The 27,085-nt window shown below is 44.8% G+C and overlaps 2 protein-coding genes across 2 annotated transcripts in view; one reads left to right on the top strand and one right to left on the bottom strand.

Annotated features, from left to right (window-relative positions):
• LOC145700986 (peptidyl-prolyl cis-trans isomerase H-like) overlaps positions 1–27,085 on the top strand; it is an 85,724-nt gene that overhangs the window by 32,208 nt on the left and 26,431 nt on the right. The window lies entirely within an intron of this gene.
• Positions 23,951–25,949, bottom strand: LOC145700981 (hepatocyte growth factor activator serine protease-like). The gene is made up of 6 exons (XM_081778208.1): positions 25,847–25,949; positions 25,294–25,806; positions 25,089–25,255; positions 24,332–25,048; positions 24,096–24,278; positions 23,951–24,058 (listed from the first exon to the last, which is right to left on the bottom strand). Exons 2-4 carry the CDS (start codon positions 25,703–25,705, stop codon positions 24,482–24,484), a joined length of 1,146 nt encoding a protein of 381 aa, XP_081634334.1. The 5' UTR covers positions 25,706–25,806; positions 25,847–25,949; the 3' UTR covers positions 23,951–24,058; positions 24,096–24,278; positions 24,332–24,481.

Raw genomic sequence — 27,085 nt, 5'->3', positions numbered from 1 at the left:
AATTATTTTCTTTGAAAAACCAACTTTATTGTTTTCAAAGTTTGCTCCGAAAATGTCAAAAATCGGAAACATATTTTGAATTGCATTTTTGTTGTCATCTTTGCGGTTTCGTCGAGAAATATTCAAATATTTCAAAGCTGCAGTTCAAAATTTTTTGAAATCGAAATTTTCGCCTTTCGTGGGATTATGCAACCGATCTGAATCTGGGCTCGAGATTCCGCCGCAGCGAAATCAAAATGATACTCAAAGGTTTATAGTGTCGCATTATGTAAATTTTTACATTTTTTGATCGATTGAATGTGTGCTTTTCGTGGGAGAAAGGGGAGGAAAACGGATGAGCACGCAGCAGGAATCTGAAAATGCATCGATTTTGGCGATTCGGACAATAAAAAAATAATTGTTTTCATAAAGGGGCTTCCACTCGAGCGAGATAATTGGAATATTATGGATGGACTCGGACTGGAATCACTCTTTCAAGCTGTTCCTTTCGTTTCGAGCAAGATAATGAAGAATATGACTTTATAAGATGCTAAGGCTACCTTTCCTTTATCAGTGCTCAAACCCTTATCAGTCCCCATTTGAAACATGTCATGCTCAATTCTCCTGCTCCAAATATTTACTTGTTCGGCGCGAAAAGCTGTGCATTTTTGCTCGTTTATTTTTGGGATTTGTAGTTTTGCGCGATAACCACCCTTAGCAGTGAAATCAAACACTTGCTGCAATCTTCAATTTGGGCGTTTTGAAAATTTTTGAGATTTTCTGTGGGCAATGGGGATTAGACGCCTCTCGAGCAACTTGTCTCGCATTGCGAAAGGGATGAAAAGAGGAAGCAGTAATTACAGGCGCCGAGGCGAGAGGCGAGGATTTTGTATTATTCGGCCACTTGGGCTCAATGAAGATCCTAAAATCACAATTCTTTTGCCAGCCTTCTTTTCAGGAAGATAAAGACGGAAAGGCCTTAGTTTCTTAGAAACACAAAGTTTTTCCCAGGAAATGAAAGTAACCTCTCTTTGAACAAGCGATTATATATTCTTCAGAAATCTAAAAGTCGAACGTTTTAACATTTTAAAAGCCGACGTAGGAAGGCGAAAAAGTGGTCCGCTTCTTGTTTCTTCGCCTGGTAAGAATTGATAGTTTGTCTTGCTCGATGAGATTTCTCCAAGGGAATATCGTAACACGCGTAATCAGCGAAAAATGACTTTTATAGTTCATGAAATTTGCCATTACTAGATAATTAATTTCGCCAATTTTATGAACCGCTCATAAAGCGCTGCAGAATACATGTTTATCGACTCGCAAGGATTGTTCGCGTCAAGAATAGGTGAGACGTATGAATATGCAGGCCTCACTGATGGCTCGTTACAGGGAGAGTTGTAGTACCAGAACCCCCAGTCGAACCAAAGTCGGACTCTTCCGAATTTACCGTGAGCTCGAATAAGTGTCGAGATTTTTGCGGAGAAAAGCTGATCGAGAAAGGGGGAAAATTGATAGGTAGCGTTTATCATTTGGAGGGAGGCTTCTTCGGCGGAGATGATATATTCGGTTGTGGTGGCGGATGTTGTCGTAGTCGTCGTAGTCGTGGTCGTAGTTGTCGTCGTAGTCGTAGTCGTAGTCGTAGTCGTTGTGGTAGTCGTGGTCGTAGTCGTAGTCGTAGTCGTAGTTGTGGTAGTGGTCGTTGTGGTAGTGGTCGTTGTAGTTAGGGAGGTTGTAGTAATCGTTGAGCTAGAAGATGTCGATGATAGATCGAAAAACACTGGTGTTGTCTCTGCGAAAGCTGCTACTTCCGTCATGGTCTCGGTAAAGTCTGGAACGGTAAAAACATCGGTGAAGGGTAACATCGATCTCTCAGTAAAGGGCTGAGTTGACTCATCCAAAGATATCTCTAGTACTGGCTCTGTGAACTCCTGTGATAAACATCCGATTTGTAAGGAGGAAAATATAATTTGAAAAATCTTCATGGCTTCTTCAAAATCAGGAAAAACTGTTTTGTGAAAAAAATTTAATTCTATTTGAAGATTTCAATCTTGGAATTAGTTCGCGCACACTTAATCCTCCCAAGGTTATGATGGATCTGCCCATAATTATAATAAATGTTCTCCAAGACAAGCCGGGTATATCAATAAAACAGAAAAGCATCTGTCCACCTAACCTAGATAATCGGCATTTCAATTTATTGCTGATTGCCATTAAAATTTAATTGAAATAGTCAGCATTGACATCTTATTTTCATTTTCTTGCCGCTGATGAAGCAGTATTTGAAATAGAGATTGCTTGGAAATAATTTGCAGAAAATATTCTTCGGTACATTCTTCTATATAAACAACCTTTCATCGGTGGTGGCTGAGTGTGTGCCTGATTATCATTTTTGCCATTTTGGAGCGGGCACCATTAGAGTAGGCCCAGACAACAAAAATCAAAGTTGGCAGCCGCCTTCTCAGACATCTCCTAAAGTATGTGTACCGCACTAGCCAAACAAAATAAAAAGTCTGTAACAACACCCATCAAGCTGCGATAAGCATCCCCTGCAAAACACGACTCCGATTCAAGGTCAGCCCATTCCGCATTGATAAAACTTCAAAGACCCAAAAGTTTAGAGCATAAAACACTTTATTTTTCATGATACACACTTTTGGCATAATTAACCAATAAAGTTCGCAGCGAAAACTTTCTCCCAAACATCATTTTGCCAACCATAAGAGTGTCAAATATGATAAACTGTCAAGAAAATTACCAGACGCACGCGAAAGTGTCCCCATAAAGCTCGATTTATTGCTTGATGCTTGTTTTTGGAGCATGGGAATCATTAAATGCGTCCATGTGGGTCAGCCAGATGGAAACGTTTCTTTTTCTTTCTGTAATGAATGAATTTGGAGTGTGAATTTTAGTGAGTTTAGGATTTTATGGGGAGCTTGTAGGATCAACTTGGCCTAATTGGGGAAGGTAAGCTGTTGCAGGTGCGCTTTACTGTAAAATCGCGCAGAGTAAGAATGAAAAAAAGTCTTCAAAGCTTCGACTTCCTAAATTATCGTTTTCAGGTGGAGTTTAGCGGCTAATTTAGGTGTAAATTTGGCAGAGGCCGAGAATTTCGTTGGTGCGATAAAGGTCGCCGAGGAAGCCATTTTCATCATCATTTTTCTCCAAAATTCGCTATCTGGTCCACGTGACATTTCCAGCCTAATTAAAGCACATCCGGCTGAGAAGCCATCGGAAATTTGAATATTCAAATTAGCAACTGTTGACACAGTAATTTCTGCTCGAAAAAGTAAAACTGTCAAAATTAACTTCTCGTTTTCAAAGAAACTAAAGAGCTTCAAATTTTATTCACAAAAATTGTGTAAATTTTCGCGATGTTTTCACTCGCTGGAATTTATCTTCTACAATTTTAATCCCTTTAGATTCGCATTCGGCGTCCAAATATATTATCCCTCTAATAATGAGCATGGAGCTGGTGTAAATAGGATTAAACCTTAGAAAAGCGCTCCTTTCAGCTGTTACCTAAACATGCGAATTTCTCTGATTTCTAGGTTTATACGTATTTTTGCAGCAGTGGCTTTGCTAATTTCTCCCAAATTTAGTCAACAAGCAATCGTCCTTATTTCGAGCGAATATTTGCCGCACCTGCGCCGAAAAGTTCTAAAATTTAGAAATTCAAAACCTCCATCAGCTGATCAAGCCAAACAAAAACGAAAAGGGCAGACGCTGATTTCGAATTTCCAAGTTGAAAGTTTGGACAGACCGAGTTTTGAAAATAATTATTGGCGGCGCTTCTGAGGGATTAAGAGTTTTGCAGTTGTCGATAATTGTTGGAAATTGTGTTTTGAACACTGCAAGAAACACGTGACAGAAAATAAACAAAGGATTGTACCGAAGCTAAGGGCTTTTCCTTATTGATGTTCTTTTTCGTTGTTGATTTCAGTGGATAGAAACCGAGATAGCAGAGATTTAAGTTTTTTCGATTCAAATTTGATTTTAGTTGGAATGTCCAACGCTCTGGAATTAAAGTACTTATTGCATCACGGTCTAGAGTGGTTTATCAGCTTTGAATAAGCATAATTTTGCGCTTGCGATTTGTGTATTTGGAGCGTGTTGGAAACGCGGATATTGGAAAGTTGACCCTTGGCACAGGGTCAGCGCACTTATCAGGTTAATTAGATACCAGTACCGAGGCTGGCCATTGCGGAAATTTGCATTTCGTCGGTGCTTCTTTTCTCACGTTCAATTTTAGCTGCCTTTCTTTTTCCTTGAACAAACATATTTTAATTTACACATAAGTTTACCTAAGATAGCAGAGGTTTAACTGGTTAGAAAATCGTTTTTATCCACTATCAAATCAAAATTCTCCTGTAGCTTTAAAAAATCTTCTCAACGATGCTCAAAAATGCCTTGACGATGTTCCGGAATTTCACGCGCCCTGGCCGTGAATATTTAGGAACAGGACGAAGACTTTGACCAAAATGTTTATGTACGAGGGTATGTTTCCTCAGATTCCCGTGACGGCGAAAGCGACCTGTTTTATTTTGGTGTGAAGAATTCCCCCAAAATATCCGAAATGCTTCTAAATTGGATGTAGAAGCTAATCGTATAGAAATATCGAAATCCTGGCTTGAATTCTAGTTGTTCCAAAGGAAGGAGAAGACTTTCGACTTCAATAAATTTACAGATTATTATCGACAGAGTTTCTCTATGCAAGCTTCCTCCACCCCTCTTTAGATAACAATTAGCTTCAACCCTCGAGAGAAAGATAAATAATCTTCCCTTTTTTCAAATAAGGTTATGTATAGTTTGAAGGGCGCCACTTGACTTTCGAATGATCCGCATTTTTCTCACACGAGATTACATTTTTTGTGTATTTGTGGTGAGCGTCGAGAATGTGTAGTTTTGGCTTGGAAACTCTTGAAAGTCGATTTTGTTTCGTGGTCGACGAGGAATTCTCAGATTCTTTACCGCTCGGTGGGAAACGCTGCTCTCGCGGTTAAATGTACATATTGCTATTTGATGCGAAAAAGGGTGTTTTATGATAATTTATTTCATAAAAAGTCGTTAGTTATCGAGTCCCGAAAACATCCTCCGAATATTCGCCGAGGTTCCGGCGGATCCCTCTTTCACCCATTCGAGAACGCGTTTCAGCGCAATTTCCGACCGGAACTGGTCCCCGCTCATTCCGCCACTTCAAGTGCCCTTTAATTATTTTTACCAAAGAAATTAAAATAACCAATTTCAAATCAAATCTTGTCGTGCTCCAAGGGCGTTTTTTTTTTTTTTTGGTATTTTATTGGATGCAGTTATGAAAGTGGTTGGCAAATTGAACCCGCAAGCAGGAGCAATTTCCGGAAACAGTATATATAATGAGCATAGGGCAGCTGAACAGTGGCTGCATGATGGGAGTGTATATAGCACAGTGAAAGAGGACTTTGATTGAGACGTAATCAAAGCTTAACACTGATGTGGTGGTTACAGAATACGAAAATAGAATGAAAGAAAGAATGAAAGAAAGAGAGACTAACAGTAGGGTAAGGGAGGAGGTAATATAATGGGGAAAAATTGGGAATGATGAATAAATCTTTATGGATTTTATTGGCTTCTCTGGGTCTTCTCGGTGCGGTAAACAGGGCTTTAGCGGTGGAGGATTCCTGGGACCTCATCGTCATCGTCAAGGTTGCAGCGGGTCTTCTGGGTTGTCGTCTTTTCTCTTGTTGCAGTTTGTGCGGGTCGTCAGGAGGAGGAGGATCTATCCTCATCGTCGTCAAGATAACAAAACGTTTACAAAAAGTTGGAGCATAAGCAAGGAGGTGTTAGTAAAAGGAGGAGATAGAAATAAGCGCAAACACACCTCAGGGACGTCATACAGAATGGCTCACATCGATTTCGCGCATCTTACTACGTGAGCCGAGGGTACACGCTTCCCACCCACGCGATTACGTAATTTTGGGCTGCGGCAGCGACGTCACGAAGCCTCACACGCTACTTGACCGATAAGATCTGGAGCGCGAGAGAAGTGTTGTTTTGATTGAAGATAAGGAAGACGACGCAGATGACGCGCAGTGTTGGATAATCCTACTGCATAGTTCAATGCTGACAATTTTATTCACTAATTCTGTTAAATCCTACTTACATAATGATTTCTAGACGCATATTGAGTGTTTTTGAGGATTTCCTGGAAAAATGCTATTTTCTCTAGAATTGTTGTTGATATGAGGGCTCGGAAGCCCGAGGTGGTCAGTTGCCTACTTATCGTGACTACTACAACAGCTGAAAGATGGAGTATCGAAACGAGCAAGACCGAGGATGTCCCGACCTCCTCCTCCTTTTGGAGATTTGCAGATGGCTGAAGTCCAGATAGTGCGACCGGTCGACGCTTATTTTCCGCCAACACAGGTAAACATCTATCTAGAGGGAATATAGCGGGAGGAGATGTGAAATGATCGGGAATATTCAGCTGCGACCGTAAGGGTGAGGTTGAGAGAAACTTCGAAATTAATCGCAGTTAGTTTAAATCTTGCGTTTCCCTTATATTAGGTCGCTTCACACAAGATTTTTCATAAACCGTGCGGCTATTATATCTTGGATACTCCACAGACTAGATAAGGGAGATAAAAGATAAAATCCCAGAGACTAATTTGGTAAGACCTGTGAAAATCGCTAACCTAAACGCTAGCATTAACTTTTATACAATAGGAAAAGGAGGAAGACATGCCATCCTCCTCCGCGATGGGCGAAGAAGGCCAGATTCACGAACCTGCTGTAGAGGCGTCACGCGGCGCAAACAGCACCGATAAGGGCAAGAAACGCGCCAAGCCAAGTGCTGATGCCGAGGGAAGCCCGACCAAGGAGCCAGATCGCAAACGAACCCTATTGGGCACGTTTTTCAACAAGGCAAAAACGAAGGGGAAGAAGTCTAGCATGACCAGCGGCTCCTCTGACGAAGCCGAGGTATCGCTAATGGAGGAGGGCCCCTCCACTTCTACCTACGTACCACCAACTTCCGCCTGGGTTGAGATATCACCAAATGGAGTTCTGGGAGGAACGAAGCTGAATCAGGGCTCAACAATCCTTCCCGGAAACAACGTTTTCAGCGAGCCGTCCTCACATTACTCCCGAGTGGAGTGTGAACTCTTGAGCGAGGTAAGAGATTTGTCATGAATAGGTATCTTGTAGAAAATGAGCAGATCGACTTTAAGAACAGAATTTGAACAGATTTTGAGTGTAACCATTTTATTGTTAGCCCATTCGAGTGCAAGAAATTATGCAAATATATTTTAGTTGGTGCACGAGGCACTGCTGGATGCTTACTCCAGAGCAATGTCACGCTCTCAGCTGCTAGATTTGCTCTATCATTCGGCGGAGCAACTTTCATACTTGAGCATGCTCAAATACCCAACCATGCAGTGTGTACTTATGCAGAAGATGATTCGACCGTTCTTGCATCAGGCAAGCAACTCAAAGATGAAGATGAGCAAACTTCAACCAAGAGTTGAAAAGATGGTAAGGCTAACTGGAGCTCTGATAGAAATGGCTCGTCATCAATCCGCTTTTCGACCTGACCAGTATTATTTGCTGCCGCAGATGCCGGAATATCAGGAGTTTCAGTCGAGGTAGGAGGAAGAGAATACATCATCCTGATTAAATATCTGTCTACTCTAGATTATTCGAGATGCTGGACAAGAATTCACGACAGGGACCAACCGTTATTGCCGAGATAATGCGACAGACATTTTCATACGTGAGGAGTATCCGTCCCACGAAGATCGGAGCAAAGCTATTGGGGCATGTCCTGAAGGTGGGTAGCGCACTTCCGCGCTGTGGGATTGCTTTTAAAGACCGGCATAACCTCCATTTAGGTTGGGTTCAACTCGAAGTACAACCGTGATTATGCGTCACACATGGCTACACTTCCAATGGACCCTGTCTATCTCTTAATGAGATGTAGAATTTTGGACACGTCAAAACAATTGGTGGCGACTCTCATGCCAGCGGATCATATTGCCGTTGTAGGGGAGCACCGTGTGCGACAGTGTTTGCATGCATTGTCACCAGAGGATTATGGTAAGTTGTGCTTCACGGAGCATATACTAAAACAAACGTGATTTAACATATATCTTAAAGCTCCACCACTCAACGATTATGATGGCGTAGAGCTGCATCATTTCATGGCTCCGCCCACTTACAACAATTTCCGCCAAGCATGCGCTATACCTGCGAGCCAACGCAGCCCGCCTGTTTCTGACGAGGAGGAGGCAGAAGCATCCTCAAGACCTTCGCGAGTGAGAGCGCGTTACATGGTTGAAGAGACCGACGATGGAGACTTGAAGGTTTCACGAATGGAGTATATCGGTAAGTCACAGTTTTCGTGATACAAGAATTTAGGATTTTAATGCTTTGATAATAATTACAACCTTTAGTTGGAAAAGAGGCCGAGCGAGTGAAACGAAGCGTAAGAACAACACAGCAAAATCGACAACTGCCGACAGGTGAGCAGCCAGCACAAGCTTCATCGTTGTCAGCGCCAACGCCCGAGGACGAGGAAGGTGTATCATCCAGTTCGCCCAACGCCGCGCCTGTAGAGACAACGACGGCATCTATGGAAACAGATCAGACCGAATCTCAGGCCCCCGAAATAGATGGATCGACTGGGGCCCAGAACTCAGAAGAGGAAGTGATCATCGTGACCGATCCGCTGGATGCTGCTGCCCAGGAGAAAACCGGAGAGTGCGTGTCTTCCACGGAACTTCCAGCTGGAAATAAAGATACGTCAGAAGATGCAGAAAAGGGGGCTTCAGTGGCTCCCTCGTCGCCACCAGATGAGACTGTACAGGAGACCGAGACAGAGATTCCTTCGTTGGAGACAATAGCGAATCAAACTGTCTATCACAATGAAAATACTATTGATCCGAATTACGATACTCTGCTGGACGATCCACGCCCTGCACCTGTTCCAATGGAAGAAGAGACATCGCCCAAAAGTGCATCACATGGACGGACAAGTCCTGTTCAAAAGGATGAAGCAGCTGCTTCAGGAGGGGTTCCAGAGGGCTCGACAAGTCCAGCATCGGTTCAAGCAGAGCGTCAGGCCACAAGTGGAATGCCTCGACCTAGCCCAGTAGCTACGCCAACGAATGGCCAGGAGGAAATCGAGGTCGAAGAGATGGCTCACAACGAAGAGCAGGTCCTTGAAGCTGAGGAGCAGATGGACACCAACGAAGGTCCAGAGATGGTTCAGCCGAGTAGCGAGGCCACCATTATCGTCATCGAAAGCGACGATGACGAACAGAATATCAATCCAGCGCCGGCTCCTGCAGTGAATGTTAAGCATGAGGAAGGATCATCCTCATCTACTGACCACGACACACCAGAGCCACCTCGGCCGCGGCCGTCGCGACCAGCTACTCGAACCGGAAACGTGCGGCGGGGCATAAAACGGGCGCAGCGCAAGCAGGAGCCACGCAGCATGCGATTACGCCGGTTTCGAGCAAAGGGTGTACGTCCTCCCAAGTTGTCAGACCGCGGTGGAGCAACCATTTCACCATACTCGACGGATTTGACGACGACGTTGGGGGAAGCCGCCCGTGAGAAGAGAGACGGAGGCTTAACAGATAGCGAATGTGGACAAATTCTGAACGATACCATTGAGAAGAATTTGCCTAAGGAGAGCGAAGCAATGCACATTGCAACTCAAATATACAAGTCCTTGACATCTGGTGAGGATTAGCTACAGATGAGGGCATAACCGAATCTTCTTTTAGTAAACGATGTTGTCGAGTTTTTCGATAAGCGACTGCGAGAGGTGCCCAAGGATGAGTTACAATCTTTGATGCACGCCGCCACTTTGTTCAACCGCCCTTACCGACGAAATTGTGCCGCTGATTATTCCACAACAGTGGACGCTGCTGCTGAGTTCACGTTAGCAAAGGAGCAGGGTCGCGGCTTCACCCAGTCGAAGAGAATTCTGCAAAGTGTGAGTAGTTAAGAAACGAAAGGATTTTCAGACACAAGAGATGACCAGGAGGATGTAGATACAGCCTCCTTAGTGCAAGTATTGATACAACCCATTTAGAAACTGTGCTTTGCGTATTATCACGACCCGTCCACTCAGTTTAGCGGCGAAGTCTTACAGTGCCTTCTCGCCCGGAATCTGCCACGCGTGTTTTGCCAATCAAGCGCTCACGACCATCGTTCGGGGCCGCTCAACCTAATGTGCTTGTCGCCTACTTGCACTACAGATGGTCCATGCTTGCGGGCAGGCGCGAGTTATCTGGCTGGCGTGTCAACAATGTAAGTCCCAAAATCTGTTCCTCAGAATAATTAGCAGAAGATAAATGTAATTAATCAGGTATATGACTTTTGCGCACTTGGCCGAGTTGATGCGCAGAGTTTCAAGAGAGGGACAAGTACGCCCGGTGTTGGACTTCAAATCAAAAGACGAGGAGATGAAGATGCGACATCATCGTCAGGCATCGGTTGGCTTGTCACCAACAGACCTCAACGCTGTCATCTACCCTGTTGGAAAGGCCGCGATCGATCAGAATGTCGCAAGCCAGCAACGAGTGATGATGGACCCCTTCTTTTCCGGCCCAGGAACTTACTATCATCTCGTCTTCAGTGACGAGGTCAAAAGAGATGTTCACAAGGTATAATAAGTAGAGAATAAGTGAGATGTTAACCAAGAACCACTAGGAATATCCACGTTACTGTCGCGAGATAGGGATACTTTGCGATATTCTCCAGCTTTTTGGCGTCCCCGCACGATTGTCGATGCCCACTGGGAACGTCATAGTCGACTTCGCGAACATCACGGCGACACAGGCCGATCTATTTTCAACTTGGCTACATTATCTGTTGCTGGCTGAGCCAGAGCACCAAGCCGCTGGATATGGGGCCGCTCACAAGCCTGATACGTTCCCAGGACAGCCGTTTCCAGAGGAGCTGTGCCCCGCCGATAGACCAGAATTTGCCGGCTCACCAGACTATCTGGCTTCGTAAGTACCTTCACGCTTCCAGAAAGAGTAGGCGCTAATTTCTTGGCCTAGTTCAATTAGGAGGAGGTGAGACCATCATCCTCCATAGTTAATTCGCTCATTGGAGCGTCTACAATTCAATCTTATTACTAGTGAGCATATTCTAGGGATGCCGACGCTATTTACCAACAGTTCCGACGCCGCGTGAGGGACAGTCCAGTAGTAGCTGATTACGACTCTGAATCGCGAAAGCAACTCTTGGCCTTGCAATGCCGGTAAGAGTAGACAGGAGAAATTTGCATGCACTACTGAAGGATGAGAATGTAAAGTCATTTTAAACTTTTAGAGAGGAGTTGGCTGGCACGAAAAATCCTTTCGAGTTCGGCTTGTCCTCCACCGAGGTACAAGACCGGGTTTCACGCTTGAACACCCATTTGCACGGACTGGAGGCTCGACGGCGACGACGGGTGATAACACGATTGTTCCCGGCTGAGATGCTGCCGACTCCTCAAAACCGGTGTGAGGTGCCAACTTGTAGCGACGTCGACTGCCCGCAGAATCGAGAGGGATGGGCGCAGCTTGTTAAGGACATCGACAGCTTTGTGGAGAGGGAGCGCGAGCCTGCCGATCTTAAGCCCTTATGTTACTCCGACGCGCGCCCCTCACGGCAACAGCGGTTCTTCCCTCGAGATTATTTTGATCGATTAACCGAAGGTAAGCTTGAGGCATTAGTCTGTCTGGAGGAGGATGTCGTAGCTTCATCCTTCTGATAGTTTTAAATCTAATGTGATAATTATTGACGATCAATTTCAGAGGTTGTAAACTCCGTTCCGTTCGGTACTGGCCGCTATGAGGGAAATAGTGCTCCACCACTTATGGAGCATCTCCTCTCACGTGAGTGGCAATTGACGGACGTGGTCGCACTCTGTACACTCTACTGTCGACGAGTTTACAGTATTTACCAGAACAGCGGCGGGAAGCGACGATCCGTTACGACATATCCAGAGTGCCAGGTACCACTCTGTTTCTACGATTTGGAACGAAAGCGACTACTGTCTCTGAGACATCATCTGCCAACAACATTGTCCGAATCGTACCTTGGTCGCGCTTGCTTTCCAAAGAATTAGCCACGCACAGGTTGGGGGGTTTATTGTTACCTATTAGTGGTGTAAACTGCAGACTTCAGATCATATTACAACAAGTACCACGCTTACCCTGAGGAAGACATCTACTGTTCCACCCGACTGTTTTACTGTTTTAACTTACCAAATGTTTCAGTTTATAGGAGATTGTTATAGGGTTAAAGTCTCAGTTTCCGAATTATAATTTTCAGGATTTAAGATTAGCGCATAGATTGTAAAGACATACTGATATAGTTTAGTCATAGGCCCTGCTGTGTTTCATGCAATAAAATAGTTCAAAAGACTGAATCAAGAGGAGATACAGCCTCATAATCTGTATCGAATCCTTTGAGAGTTTCTTGTCAAGATGTATTTATTGTGTGGTAAGAGGATGTTCGAAATATTGACAATTGTGGAGAGAATATTATGGAGATAAGAGAATGGAGATGGGGAAACTTACAGATGCTGAGACTGTGGCATGAAAGCATGGTTATAGCCTATTGCAATATGTGATGAAATAACAAATGTGCAGTAATTTGCAGGATAAGAGGAAGGCGAGGGTGATGTTTTAAAAGTATGGAATATTGACAAGAGATGTAAGCTAAGCAGGAGTTGATTGGTATACATTACAGAAGTCATGAAACGTTTTGAGAGAATTTTGAGAGAGAGAAGTAATATCCGAGAGGGATTGAATTTAAAAGACAGCTAAAGATGACGATGAGGACTTTGGTAGAGAAAAAGAGCGGGATGGTGGGTCAAACAGTGAGAGTTATTAAGTAAATAAACTACGTAGAGGAATCTTCACAAAGTGCTGGCGCTTTTGTAGTTGACGGGGGTTGATAAGCCAGTCTGAACTTGCAGGTACCCGGATGACTGAAGTTTTTAATAAGAATGGTGCGACTTATAATCAGCGACTTACTGAAAGATGATTACTGAGAGTTATTTTGCTGAGCGAAGCTTCATGCCAGAGGAGGATGGCTCTTCATCATCATCCAGTCGGATGATTGCAGGCTCTACAACAGCAGTCGCTGCGTACACGGTCTCGTAAGTGTGATTGGGATGCAAGATCTCCTCACCGACCGCACCAGCTGGAGTTGATGCCATTATTCGGTCGGATAGTCCATAACGAGTAGGCCGGCCGAGAAAATCACCTCGCCTCTTGCGAGAATCAACCAGGGCGCGAAGACGAAGCGAGTGGATTGACTCCACAAGCGCAAGGTTGGCTTCTTCACCCGAGGGAAGAGATGAGGAGTCGTTTAGAGTAGTCATGGAAAGAAGCGGGCAGCCTCGGTCGATGACATCGCTACCGGAGGTGGTGATAGATCCTTGGAAGATATTAGTTAGGAGTTGAAGCTGCGCTTCAGCCATAGCTTTTATGATGGAAAGTTCTGGGTCAATGAGTGATGGGAAGCGGTCAAGCTCAGCTTGATCCGCTTTTTCAATGCTCTGAACTGGACAGAGATTCTTGGCCGGACGTGTGATCGCACGGGCTTTTTCTCGCGAAATGGTGAAAGAGGGAGAGGCTTTCAATAAAGTGGTGTTAATGGCCAGCTCCACTTTTGCCAGGGCTTTCGAAAACGCATTGCCACCATTGGTCTCCAATTTGGATTTTGTTTTCGCTACGATGCTCAGAAGAGTCATTGCGAGAGTGCAGTGATCCTTCAGCTCGGGATCAACGACGGAGGGGTTTCCCGGACCCGTGATGCGAGCCATCTCAGCTACAAGTAGTTTGAGAAGCTTACAGCAATCGTTGACGACGAGGATCGTGAGAGCTCTTGATCTCCAAAGCACATGAAGCGCTGGACGAGTGGGACGCGTTTTTAGAAAGCCAGTGGCTTGAATTAGACAAGCATGGTGCTCAAGAAGGTGGCGGATCATCCTAGATTCCTCACCGGCGGGGATGAAGGAGTAGAGGCTTTCGGTCATCCGCCTAGATTCACCAGACTTACGGTTTGTGCTGATGGCTTTGAGCTTGTTTATGAAGGCAATTAAGATCTTCTGAGCATTAGCGGCACGGTTTTCCAGATCAGCATTGGAGGCACCAGCGTCCCGGGAATCCACGACGTCCTTAAGCGTGGAGCAGAAGTTGCACATGGAGGATGAGACGTGCGCGGCCATTTTGTTCAGGAGCGTGGACAACGAGTGACCGAAGGATGATGATGCAACCTCCTCCATCATATTCCACTCAAATTGAGTAATTTCGATAAGGTCTTGCTCGAGTATGCCCTTATTGATCCCTAAGAACGCAGAGTGTGGTAGTGATTTTCCGTGGGCATAATCAAAGATGTCGGTGTGTTCATCCCCACAGCCGAACTTGTGAATCAAGGAGACGATATCAGTCTTGAGGACAGCAATCTCACTCTTGCAGGGCTGAGAGCAGAGATTTACTGCGATGGAGGCGATTTGCTCGTTTGAGTCGAGATTGCTGAAGAGCCCAGTTTGACGAAAAGCTCGAAGAACCGTGTAGTAGTGGGATAGCTTCATGAGAACTGATGGGAGAGCATTCATGGCATCATTTGATCTCTGGAGCAGCTCAACCGTCCTGATGTTGATCCAGGCGCCCGCAGTTCCCTTCTTGTCCTTGAGAATAACTGCAGCTCCTGCGGTTGGGAGAATGAAGAAGTCACCGTAGAGGGCGATGCTGGCAGCTTTTAATTCGAGCGTCCAGATGTGGCTCTGACGATTCGAATAGCATGTCGCTCGGGAAGGAAGAAGGATTGGCCTCATTGATCTCAGCGATGGAGAGTGAGCAGCGAACATCCAACTTCCAGGCTGAATTCCGAGCAGTCGCGATGTTTTCCCATGCCTGTCGAGCAGAACGAATTTTCGCCCGAGTGGCAGGGCTTGGTAGCTGCTGTTTGACGCCAAGCCATACGAGAAAGTTGTTCTTATCATAGCCGAAGTGTTTGCTATAGCTGTTGTAATAGCCATCTGCCAATCGAAGGATATGGGAGGGTAACTTATATCCTTTAGTAACATTCAAGTTGCGTGTAATGTCTTCGCCATGAAAGGATGGAAGTACATGGACATTTCGGCCAGCGATGAAGGATGGTGACTGAATCTCGATATGAGTAATAGCCTTGTATGAGCCAGTTTTTATATCGTACAGCACATACTCGACTGCGTAGCCGGGATCAACATCATCCATCACCATTTGAAGTCGTTGGCCGAGGAAGTTGACTTCTAAAAGAAATTATATGACTGATGCATATGAGAGTAGGAGGGGGTTACTTCATCTTATTCAAGGTGATTTTGATGGCTGCTCTTTCAAGAGCAAGCTTTGTGGTCTTATCGAACAAGAGTTGCTTAGCCATAAGATTTTCCTTTCCTGATATTCCTGTTAGAAACTTCACAAGACTACAAAATGACTCAAAAGACTCATAAATTTTTCTTTTCTTATTAAAGGGAAACCACCAGTCTGCAAGAAGCAACACCCGTGCATGTTCTTTCTTGGTAAATTCAATACTTTCCTCAAGATTGTTCAGATATTCGTCCATCCGGAGATCAGATGGAGTACAATTGGAACGAATAACGCGAGGAGTAGATGGTTTTGAGGTAGGTGGCAAAGAGGGATGGAGGTCGAACTTGTAAAAGGGTGCGCCTGGCCTGCATGTGTCGCACCAGATTGCCCTTTTGTGGTGCTTGTGCTTGCTTTTCATAAATAGTTTAAGAATAGTTGGAAAGTCATCAGATACAAAGCTGTTCCGAATGCTCGTTGGTAGGTCGTTAAAAAGCTGATGAGGTGAAAAGGCCAGGTATTCTTATCAATTTTCTGCTTAAGTAACTCACGCCTAGGGTGGGTCATTCTAATAGTGAGATGTCCCGCAGATAGTAGCGAGCGCAACCTTTCCCTTTCAACTAACAGGGAGGCTAGTTCAGCATGCTCTTTGGCGGTGAGAATGCCAAATGTTCTGTCATGATGGAACCTGGACTCGTTAATGAAGAATGTCTTTCTCCTGGAATACTCACCGAAGTCCGGAAGCACACCGACCCTGTTTCCCTTGCGGTCAACTAGGATCAAGGAGAGCTTAAGCGATTCCCATGCACAGACCGGGAGATGCAGTTTCCAGACTTTATGCATATTATTAACCCCCATTGTGACCATATTGTCGAGAACAGTGGGTTGACCGTATCTGTCCAGGACAATGAGGTCATCATCAGCTACAGGCTTGCCGTACTCGAGCCTGATGAAGTCAATGGGGAGATTAAGGGTAGGCTTTTGTGATGCGGACGAGGAAGAGAGCTGTTCCTCTTCCATTTTACGTTGCATCTCAATGATGTACCAAGGCCGAGGTGTACGACCCAACAGCGAGTTACAGTGAATACGCTGCCATGTGTTCACTGTGGATTGCGGCGGGATAGGCCTATAGTCTGCAGTGTGATTTATGATTCCGTAGTTTAGGCCTCGGGCCATTTGGGCATTTGCTTTTGGACTGACGACGCCTCTTAGAGTGGCTAGCTTGTGATGATTGCTCCGCAACCTGCACGTGATAATCTTGTCATGATTGTTAAGGGACAACTTGCCATTTACGGATGCAAGGGTTACGCCGAGGTATTTAAGGGAGTTGGAAACAGGGATGGCTTGGCCTCTGATGTTAATGTTGGGGAGATGGTCGGACTTACTTATTAAGAGTACTTCAGTCTTCTGATCAGCAACTCTAAGCCCCAGGCTCTCGATTCGATCAGCGGCGCCCTCAGCAGTACTCGCAATGCCAGCGTTGACATCGTTGATGTCGGCTCCAAACACCGCGGCTGCCACATCGTCCGCATACAAGGTAAACGCTCCTGCTAAACGAGGATGATTACCGCACTTCATCCTCTGTCCCAAACTAATACCTTCGGTGATACAGGACTCACGTGGAGCTCCGTGGTCGCAGCGGCAGTTCGTCTCATTGCACAGCAGAGACGAGGATGACAGGGTGAGCTCAAGCGGGCGCTCAGGCACTAGAATAGGATCAATTAGAGCGTTTAGCAGGATACTGGTGCTGAAGAAGGAAAAGAGAATTGGGGAGGGCGCAGCGCCTTGTGGCAAGCCGAAAGGCTCTAGTTTAAATACACTGCTGAGAAACCCCCTGATGGAAACTACGAAAAATCTCACGAGAAAAATTCTGATGAACTCAATAAATCTGACGCTACAGAAGGGGAGCATCATTCTGATGAGCACCTCGTGAGGGACCGTGCCGAACGCGTTGGCGGCGTCGATCATGACAACGCCGCTGGCGCGTTCGGCACGGTCTATTATCCCGCTAGGCACGACTCGGGACGCAAGTGCAGTGGTAAGCACTTTAGTTACATTAAATATTGCCGACCCACACGAGTGGGAAGGCTTAAAGCCATGTTGAGAGGGAGGGATTAAGCCAAAATGAAAGAGGTAATCAGCAAGGGTTCGGGTTGCTAATTTCTCAATAATACCTCCAATACAGCTTCCCACCGTGATAGGCCTTTTGCGTCCATTCTTTTTTAGGATGGGGACGACTTTATTAATATTCCATGCATCGATTAGCTTACCTTCACTAATGCAGAGCTGAATTGGCATCAGGATGAAGAAGTTGGTTGCGACACACGGCAAGGTCTCTAGACATTTTTTATTTATATTATATAAATCACAAGTATTCTTTTTATTTTTGGAGTAAATTTCCCGAATAGAAGGCCTGTTAGATGACTTGTGATATTTAACAGTTTCAAAATCAAGTTTTGGAAGTTTGTGAAGGGATGAGGGAGGCTCAGCTTCTTTCAATTTCTCTAAATTGGGCTTGGTGGACTTTTGCAACTCAGAAAATTCATTTGCAACGTCATCGGGGCTGTCATTCACTTCCATGCTATTGGTCAATTTAATGTCGTTTTTGAAAATACCCCAGCTGTCCGTCAGACTTAGTTCGTACGGATCGGCTTTACGCGCAAGGTGGTACCGCCGATCAGCCGTTTTGAGTTTCTCAATTACTTTCTTGCAGTCAACCCATAGGTCAACTACCTTACGCCACCAGGAGGAAGGAACTTCATCCTTCTTAGTGTCCCGGATTAGCTTTTCAAGGTAAAAGCCAGTCCGCAGCCACTTTCTAGTGGTAGCAGAAGTCGTGACCTTATAATTATCTTGCACGATGATTTTTTCTTTTAGCGGGCGGGTCAGTTCAGCATACTTCACGAGCAGGTCATGTGTGACCTGAACCGTGTCCATCCCTCCCTCCTCATTGAACCTATGTAGGTTAGAGTAGATTAGCTTCATGCCGGTTTTGTAACAAAAATGAAGGTCTTTTTCCTCGGGTACTCTCCATAACTTCCAAATCTTACCGTTTGGGGGGCGGATGGGAAGTACGGTAACTAGGCCGACGTGTCCGTCAGATTGAAGACTTGTTCTGTGATCACCAGGTTTGGAGAGAGCTTTGGTGAGGTCGAGTTTGCCGGAGAAGAGGAAGAAATGATCAATTGCTGACTCGAGGGTATGGCCGTTGCGAAGCTCACGCCTGAATGTAATGAAGTTAGTTAGACGGTTGAAATCTAACAGGGCATTTTTTACAGCGTCACACTTTCGAGCAAATTTGGGGCTATTTTTTGCAAGTTCGAGATTGAAGTCCCCGGTGATGAAGCAGGGAGAGTCACCCTTTTCTTGACTAACCTTGGCGAGGTCCAGCAGAAAAGCCGAGTCATCAACGTTGTACTTGGTTTTGTAGTTATCATAACGGCCGCCGCAGAAGTTATAAATACAGCAGGCGAGAAGTTGAGTTCCATTGACGTCAATGTGAAGCGCCAGGTTTTGATGAAGATCGGGGATCATCCTCTTAACAGTAATATTATTGCGTAGAATGATCATTGTAAAGATCTGATTCTTGCCGTCGCGAGAGGGCATGCCTACATGAATATGGAATCCATTAGGCCAATTTGATTTATCCAGCGCCACATCTTTTTCCATGAACAATTCACTAATACAAAAAATATGGGCTGAGCGATGATGGTTTACTAGTCGCTTAATTTTGTCAAGGGATCTGCAGTTACCAAGGTTCGCGCTGATGATCACAATGTTATCAGCGGCATTAATAATTTGCTCATTATGCTGGATAACTGCCGCAGAGAGATCACCTGAGGTAGGAACTGGGCATCGAATGGATTTTTTCAGAGCTGGGAGCTCACTGGTCGGCGGCAAAATACCAGCCAGGCCTTTACCTTTAGCCAAGACCTCAGGGCTCGGAATATTATGAGAGAAGGGCATTCTAGGAACAGTACCTGATTCAAAGAATTGGAGAACTTTCTTCTCTCGTTGGGTTGTGGTTTCGATTTCCAGAAGATTTTTATATTGTTTGAAGTTTGGGAGAAGGGGAGGATGTAAAAGGGGTGGGAGGCCGGAGGAAGAGTCGTCATCATCGTCATCTTCAGAGTCATTAAGCGTTAGAAGGCCCCTATAAGAACAAGATGAGATGAAATTGCGGTCCCGAAGCCAGCAGAGAAAGCCGCAAAGCAGAGTATTAGCAAGCAATTTGCTAGTAACTTCGTTAAGAAAAGCTTTGAAGCCTGGCTTTTCTTCAGCCAGCTTTGGACAGTCAAAAATAGTGAAGTTAAGTTCTTGCTGATATTCTTTGATGGCTATGATTCTAATAAAGTTTTTACCATATTGAAGCGCCTTGAAACCAGGGCAGGACTGACCTTTAGGATCCTGGCGTAGATGGGTTTGCTCGTTAAGAGATGCTGTCCAGGTAGATCATCCCGCTTGTAAACCGCTACGTGCGATTTTCTGCTGGTGACGAGCAGGCCGAGCGCCACCAGTTGCGAAAGAAGGATGTTTTGAGGCGTCTTTGGACCATTGTCCTTTTTGTTGTCCATTATCATAAGTTTGACCCAATTGTAGATTATTTTGGACGGAGGAATTGGAACATATGACATGAGCGTGTCAGCATTGCAGAAGAGCATCGAAATGAGGGATTCGGGGTCATACATAGCCAGGCGATATACTCTGACTCCCGCTAGAAAGTTGTTCCAATTTTCAAGAGATGCAGCATCATCAAGCTCCATACTCTCAATTTTGCGTTTATCGTCCGTGTTGATTGTATCACGGAGGTTGTTAACGAGGATGCCCCTGAGCTCATATATATTTGAGTGCCATGTTCTAACAAGAACTCCGAGTTCTTTCTTGTTGCTGATTCCAGTGAATCTGCTGATTGCATTTTCGATCTTCAGGGTTCGGACACTGGCCTTATCCTTGACGTTGTTGAACATTTCCACCGAGGAGAATACAACAGGCTTCTTCTTCAATATGAAATCCTCAGAGTTGTCAAATGTTTCTACAGTGTTAATCCAGCTGTTTTGCTCCTCAATCTTGCTGATGGCGTTCCATTTCGCATCTGTCCCTGTCGCAAATTGATCAGTTAGCTCGTGATCGACTTGGCCCTTTTGGGGGTCAATGGTTTTCACTTGTACAATTGTCGGGGCAGAGATTTCAGCTTGATTTTCAGGAGCTGGAGGCTGGACGGATTGAATAATGGCCGATACCTCACTTCTTTCATCATCGCTGAACTGTTCAATCGCAATGTTGTGATCCAACAGCGTCTTTTGGAAGAGAAAGTGTTTAGTGGTCTTTACCTTGGACTCATTGAGGCGCTGAGTGAGTTCCTCGGCTTGAAGATCGGAGGAGTAAGTTGAAGAACGATCATCATCCTGACGAATGTTCTCATTTGAGGGCATTTCAGCTTCCGTGATTGAGTTGTCCAAGGGAGAAGCGTTTTGGAAGGATATCTCGCTCGGCACCTCGTTTTGGACGGCGGTGAAGGGATTAGTGTTTACTTGCAACGAACGACTACCCTCAGGCAAGCCAGCTTTGTAGTAGTAATGCGAGGTGGAGAGTTCCTTCTTGTGGAAGGCCGCTTCGTGCAGGCGAGCAAGTTGATCATTTGGAGTATCGGACATGTAGCCAGTAAGAGAGACTTTGGAATCGTCTTTGAGGCTGACCACAGCAGGAGCCGAGTTTTTGTCCTTCAAGATGGTGAGAGAGCCAAAAAGCGTACCGTCAGTATTAAAGTGCCTGTCGTGATGCAGATTAAAGGCCAGGTCTTTGTCGAGAGCACGCTGCCTCCTTTCTCTTTCTTCAGGAGTAGTAGCAGACGCAACCAGTTCTTTTCTGATCTCAATTATCTGGTGGTTCTGGATGCGGTTGGTTGAGTGTGTATAAAGAGCAACGTTCTGAATGGCCGAGGCAGCACGGCATCGTTCTTCATGAGCTTTGATGAGCTGGGACTCGGCTTCCGCGACTGTCTTGCCCATGGTAGTATTTCTAACAATGTGGTCCACGGAGGATGTAATTCGACCATCATCCTTTGACCTAGAGAGGTCATTGGCCAGATGGTTTGTACGTTTAGCGAGTTCGGCCTTGGAGGTCATTACATCTGGGTCCTGAAGCATCTTGACGGTTAGCTTGGTGTCAGCTAGATTGGCGGAGGATCGCTGTAGTTCCAGTTTTGAGATGAAGAGCTCTACTGATGTCATGGAGAACCAGTGGGAGCGAGTACCTGCTTTGAAATATTCTTGGAGCACAATGATCGCTCTGCTGATGTCATGATAAAATCGCGGGATGGTCCTGGACATCGTGTGAAATCTTTTGTCGAAGATGAGCGGATCTAGGCGGGAGATCCATTCGTCAAATTCAGCCGCATTCGGAGAGAGGGTCTCAACATTCATACTGCTGATGGTAGTGTTGAAGATTGCTGCAATGGGGAGAACGTTAAGGACGTTTGACTTTTGATGAAAGGTAAACGATCCCGGGTAATTCAGCACATAGTGGAACCATCTCTCAAGAACTGCACGAAGTACGGACAGAATCTTGACTCCGTTGTTTGGGACGACGGTGAAGCCTCTTCCTCCGCTCAGGCGTTCAGTGAAGGTGAAAAGCATTGCCCAGCGTGGGATCTGATAGGCATGATGAAATGGGTCAACCGGCGAGAGAGCCCCATTGGCTAGGATAATGAACTTTAGCGTTGGGAAAAGGCTACGAAAGCGAATTCCTTTCACTGTGGCTCTGTTATTGCGAGTGAGATTATCGGACGTGGGCTGGATTATTTCACCGTTGTTATTAACGACGATTAAGGATCGGATCTCATCCCAGCTGATGTGCAACTTTGTGAGTGTTTCTTCCATGATTTGGACAGTGACACGAGTGAACAGGTGAAACTGATATTTGTCACCCTTCCAGTCTTCTGGCACCCAACTGAAGCTGAGCACAAGGTTGTTGTAAACAGGGAGGGCAGTGCTGAGGATGTCCTCGTAGTGGTTTGCTGATACGAACGGGGCGTTACGGTGTACAACGTGGTTATTAGACGTGTAACCGCAGTCAGTGAGTTCCGATGCGCTTGATTGGAGATAGTCGAAGCCATCCTCCTTTTTCAAAAAGCCACGTTTCTCGTCGAAGAGGTCGTAGTTCATAACGATATCCGAATGAGCATTGAGATCCAGATCAGCAAGGTGAACAGCTGACTGGCGCGCAAGGTCGCACCGATGGTCAATCATTTGTTGGGTATCTCCAATTTCTGTAGTTAGGACGTTAAGCCCTTGGAATAGCTTTCTGGGCGGTTTATTCGCTTGCCCCGACGGGCCGCTGTTGTTTCCGCCGTTATTCCCTGAGCATAAAGTCACTACAGTATTATTCGGAGGGAGTACCTTTGTTTTGCTTTCGCTGACCGAAACTTTGTCGGTTGCGGGGGTTGAAGTAGCGACCATTTCCGTTGGATCTTCGACGGTTAAAGTCCGACGTGCCACGGGGCCGGGGAGTGTCTCCACTAGGCCCTGGAGAGATTCTTGAGTTTTTGGAGGAGGATGCCATACCATCCTCCTCTCGGTTACGCTTTTTATCGTTTCGTCGACTGGGTGATGGCGGTCCATCGCCGAAAGAGAAGGAATTCATTCAGTGCGGGCAGTTCAATCTCTCAAAATCTCTTTTGAGAGAGTGAAACAAGGACCGAGCGACAGGGTCCGGCGCAGCTGAACGCGCGAAACAAATGCGACCGTTGGGTATTTGTGAGAAAGTAACGCTTTTTGGCGCGAATGCGAGTAGCGGGGCCGCAGCCTTAACGTCAAGTAGAAGAAGGAGGAGGAAATAGCCTCCTCCTCCTTGCTGAAGATCAATAAGAAGAGATCAGTCGTTATGGCGACTGTACCAAGCAGTGGTGGACGTGAAAGATTAGAGTAATTCAAAGAGAAACTGCCAGAGTCTTTAAGGCGACTCTTACCTTAATACAAAGAGAAAGGTTTAGGGTTAAGTTAACCAGACTGCCTGTCTAATGGAGCGAGGATCGCTAGAAAAGAACAGGTTCTCGGCTCAAGCAGTGAAAGAAAGGGCGCAACGAAATTTCCGAAGAAAAATCGAAAAATATTATTTTCGTGCGCGCGCTACGCTGACTCGAACGAGAATGAATACGTGCTTATCTTTTTCGATGATTTTTTGATGTTTTCGGTGGCTTGATTTTCGATAAGCTTTTACTGCTCTCGGAAATCTCAAAAAATACCAGTTCCGATGATATTGAAAAAGGTCAGTGGTACTTATCAGCCGCTACGGTAGACCCTTCTTATTTGATTTTTCATAAAACCCTGCTCCCCTAGTCTACCGAGTTTCAACATCTTGGCAGGAAAGGAACACGTTGTAAAAGTGCCAAAATGAAACACAAATAAGTTCGTTGCATTGATGGGAAATTGAAAAATATGCGAATTTGACTTTTGACTTTGCATAAGTACAATTGGCGTAATCTGGCGGTCACATTGTCCGACCAAAGTTGCGAGCGGCGGAAGTATTTCCTGTTTGGCCTTTCGAGCAAACAGACACAAGGATGTGTTTCACATTTCCGATGCACTTGGTCAATGTCGCTTTCAGGCATCTCGAAGGCTATTTTCACAATACAGTTCTTCCGTTGATGAAATTCATTACAGTCAATTGTATTTAGCGTTCATTTTGACTTCGTAAATCCAATCCATAATGCTTGTAACGCGACTGTAGAAACCATAGACATTGCAATTCTAAAAATTATGATCAGTTTGCGTGCAGGTTTTTTACCTTCGCGCCGCTGGAAGTTATTCCGAGCAAAACAGCTCTATCATCTCGCGCGTAGTCTTCCTTGATTTCAGTGAACTCATCTTCTTCCCTGAACCCATAAGAAACAAAAGGACCGCCGCTGTCGCCACTGCAAGTGTCACGAGTTGTTGGACTAGAGTCTGGTGTTCCCGCGCAAAAAATAACCTAGAACAAAGTGAACTTCACTCGGGCCCCGAATTTGGGGGTCAAATATTTACCCCAGATTTAAATTTATGATCGATTCTTGTGTTTTGTTTATCAAACTCTTCTTTACACTGCTTTTCTGAAATATGCGCAATAGAAGTAATTTGAAGAACTGCAGGGGTTTCCAACGGGCCCTTATACGAATACTAATTTTTCTTGCGACATCAACTTTGTACTTCCGGTATTCTTTCCTGTGTCGGGCTGCTCTTTCCCCATCCAGAAACAACTCCACAAATATCATCACTAAACTCATTCAGAGATTCCGGGAGACAAACCGGTTGAATATATTTTGTATAATCCTCAACGCAGTTTTTCATCTTTATAAGCGCCACATCGATATGCTCTCCGTCAATGTCCGGATGTCGGATAAAATGTTCGATTTCACTTTCATGCTCGCTCTCTACTCGCCCAAAGAATCCATTCATTCTTTCGTCGTTTTGATCGCAGTTGGCAGTTTGTCGCATTGTCGAAGAACCGCGGTTAAAATAATCACCGAGACGAACTTTGAAGGAACTGAGTTTACTTCCGATTCCAACCACGTGCTCAGCAGTTAGAAGCCAGCACTTGTCAATCAGCGTTGCAGTGCCAACATTTGCCTCGCAAGTTCGATGGTTATCATTTATCAACGCACGGATGGATGCTGTCCAAGGAGAGAGACCAGGGTATGCGTTCACTCCGCCAACGACATGTTCTCTTGAGATTCTGAGCTTTTCACTTGCGTAAAGACATTCCTTGAAAAGTGATTGACATGAGAGAGAAATCAAAAAGTACATTTAGATGTTTGTCAACAGCGTCATCTTTCAAAGTCGTTCTGATGAAGCTCGGAATCGCGTGCATTTCTTCTGGTGTGACTTTAAACGTCCTGCCACAGTTAGGCTCCGACAAGCTCTTCCAAAACTGTCGCCGAATCATTCTTGGCTGGACAGAACATTCCGTCACTAAAAATGATCATGAACGCTCTGAAGTCAACCTTTACCTGGGATTCGATCGATATTCTTGCATGCGACAAAATTAACCTTCGAAAGCGTCAATCTTGAAACCTTGAACGGATAGTTTTTTCGCTGGGTGTTTCGACCAAATTTCTTCTTTGCATCTTTTCCGTTGAGTTTAACGCGAAGCTGGCAGTTGTCATTATTACAACTTCGAACTGAAACGCCGACGGTGAAGCTCCCATTTCTTAGTTTTCGGAATCCGCGAGCTTCACTAGATAAAAATAACATTGAAAGCGAAAAATAATTTTTCAGAAAACAGTCAATTTTCATCCATTCCTGTTCCCAGCGTACTTTTTCGTCCTCTATTCTTCTGAATGACATCAACAACGACTTGTCCATTGGCGATGCGCGTAGCAACAATGAGAGGCGTCGCAGTTTGAGTGACAAATTTGCCATTTCGCTTGACTACTATGTCCCGCATCAGAATAAGCTCTGAAGCTTGGCCTTCGCGCAGGTGATTTTTGAACTTCACTTCGTAATTCTCCTTCAATCCGCCACTAAAATTCGATAGAAAAGAATTTCGATGAGGATATGCACTTGGTTGAAACTTTTTTCCTGCAGCTTGACTCAGTACACTCGCCGGATGCGTTTTGAAAGCAGAAAAGGAAAATTAAAATGTTTCTGAGGGAAATCATTTCTCTTTATGTTTTTGATTTCAATTCGAAATCGCTCGTAAAACTTTTTTCTGGGCAAAATGGCTATTTTTATGATTCCATCAAAATAATGAGAATCTCAATTTATGGTGTATTTTTTATTCTGATAAATTGTTTCAGTTGAATGGAATGATAAAGGCAGATGTCGATAAAGTTAGAAAAATCCATGAAGGGATTTTCGGAAATCATCATTGAGAAGCGCAAGTTGAAGGTTGTTAGTAAACATGTTCGGATAGGGATCGCCATTCGTCCAAAGAATCTTATTTCTGAGGAAAGGAACGTGTGGTCGAACATCGATTCTTCGTTGCAAGACTTCAAAATTGTCGTCAATCTCCATGATGGTCTGTTTTTGTGTTGAAAAATATTGTATTTATGAAGACAATAAAATTGGAACTTTTTTCAACCTAGCATGTGTTTTCCATGTTCCCAACCGACCATTTTCCAGCTAGGAATTTTAATCAGGTCTCCTCTAGCGATGTTTCTTTTCGTACGAATTACAATCATCTGCTGCTCGTACTTTCCGTCGAAAAGAGCGGCTCGAAGTCGCCGTCCATTTTGATCCGGGGCCAACGCCTCAAGATAGAGAACAACGAGGAGAATCGGGCCCCCGAAATCCGGTGTTATTTCAAGGTTGAAGACACGCGGGATAGTTCCGATACGAAGACTCATTCTGAAAATGTCCGTTTAGGAGGAATTTGATCGGGAAACTGAAGATTTTGATTGAAAACTTTTTTGTTTGTAATTCATCTAGAGACTTTTTTTCTCAAAATCAGCTAGAAACTTCGCATGATCGCCATTTTTACTGTATACAGTCGTTACGCACAATTCCGGACACTTTTTTTTTCAGCAAAAAGGGCCAAATGTCCGGAATTGTGCGGATTCTAGATGGAAAAAATTTTTGTTTTCAAAATGCTTGTTTTTTATTCAAAACGTAAAATATCGAGAAAAAAGCAGAAGCCAGAAAAGCCGAAGAAACAAGCAAGCATTCTTAGTTTTTTTGCAAGAAAATGATCAAGTAAAATAAATTTCAGTTAATGTTTCTCCTTGGATTTTATTGTGACATGTTTCGATCTTTGTTAGATCATTTTCAAACTAAAGAACAGCTACAGTAAGTCACAAATAA

This window comes from Oikopleura dioica, chromosome PAR (genome assembly GCF_907165135.1).
Source record: "Oikopleura dioica chromosome PAR, OKI2018_I68_1.0, whole genome shotgun sequence".
NCBI classification, from domain to species: domain Eukaryota; kingdom Metazoa; phylum Chordata; class Appendicularia; order Copelata; family Oikopleuridae; genus Oikopleura; species Oikopleura dioica.
Note: the sequence above shows the minus strand (reverse complement) of the source record. Positions and strands in the feature narration are given on the sequence as shown.

What these genes read in the sequence shown, in the direction of transcription:
- LOC145700981 (XM_081778208.1), bottom strand. Translation starts at nt 25,705, where the DNA reads ATGGCAAATTTGTCACTCAAACTGCGACGCCTCTCATTGTTGCTACGC. An exon ending in GAATATCGATCGAATCCCAG is followed by an intron (nt 25,256 to 25,293) that starts GTAAAGGTTGAC and finishes GATCATTTTTAG; the next exon opens with TGACGGAATGTTCTGTCCAG. An exon ending in CTGTTGACAAACATCTAAAT is followed by an intron (nt 25,049 to 25,088) that starts GTACTTTTTGAT and finishes TCACTTTTCAAG; the next exon opens with GAATGTCTTTACGCAAGTGA.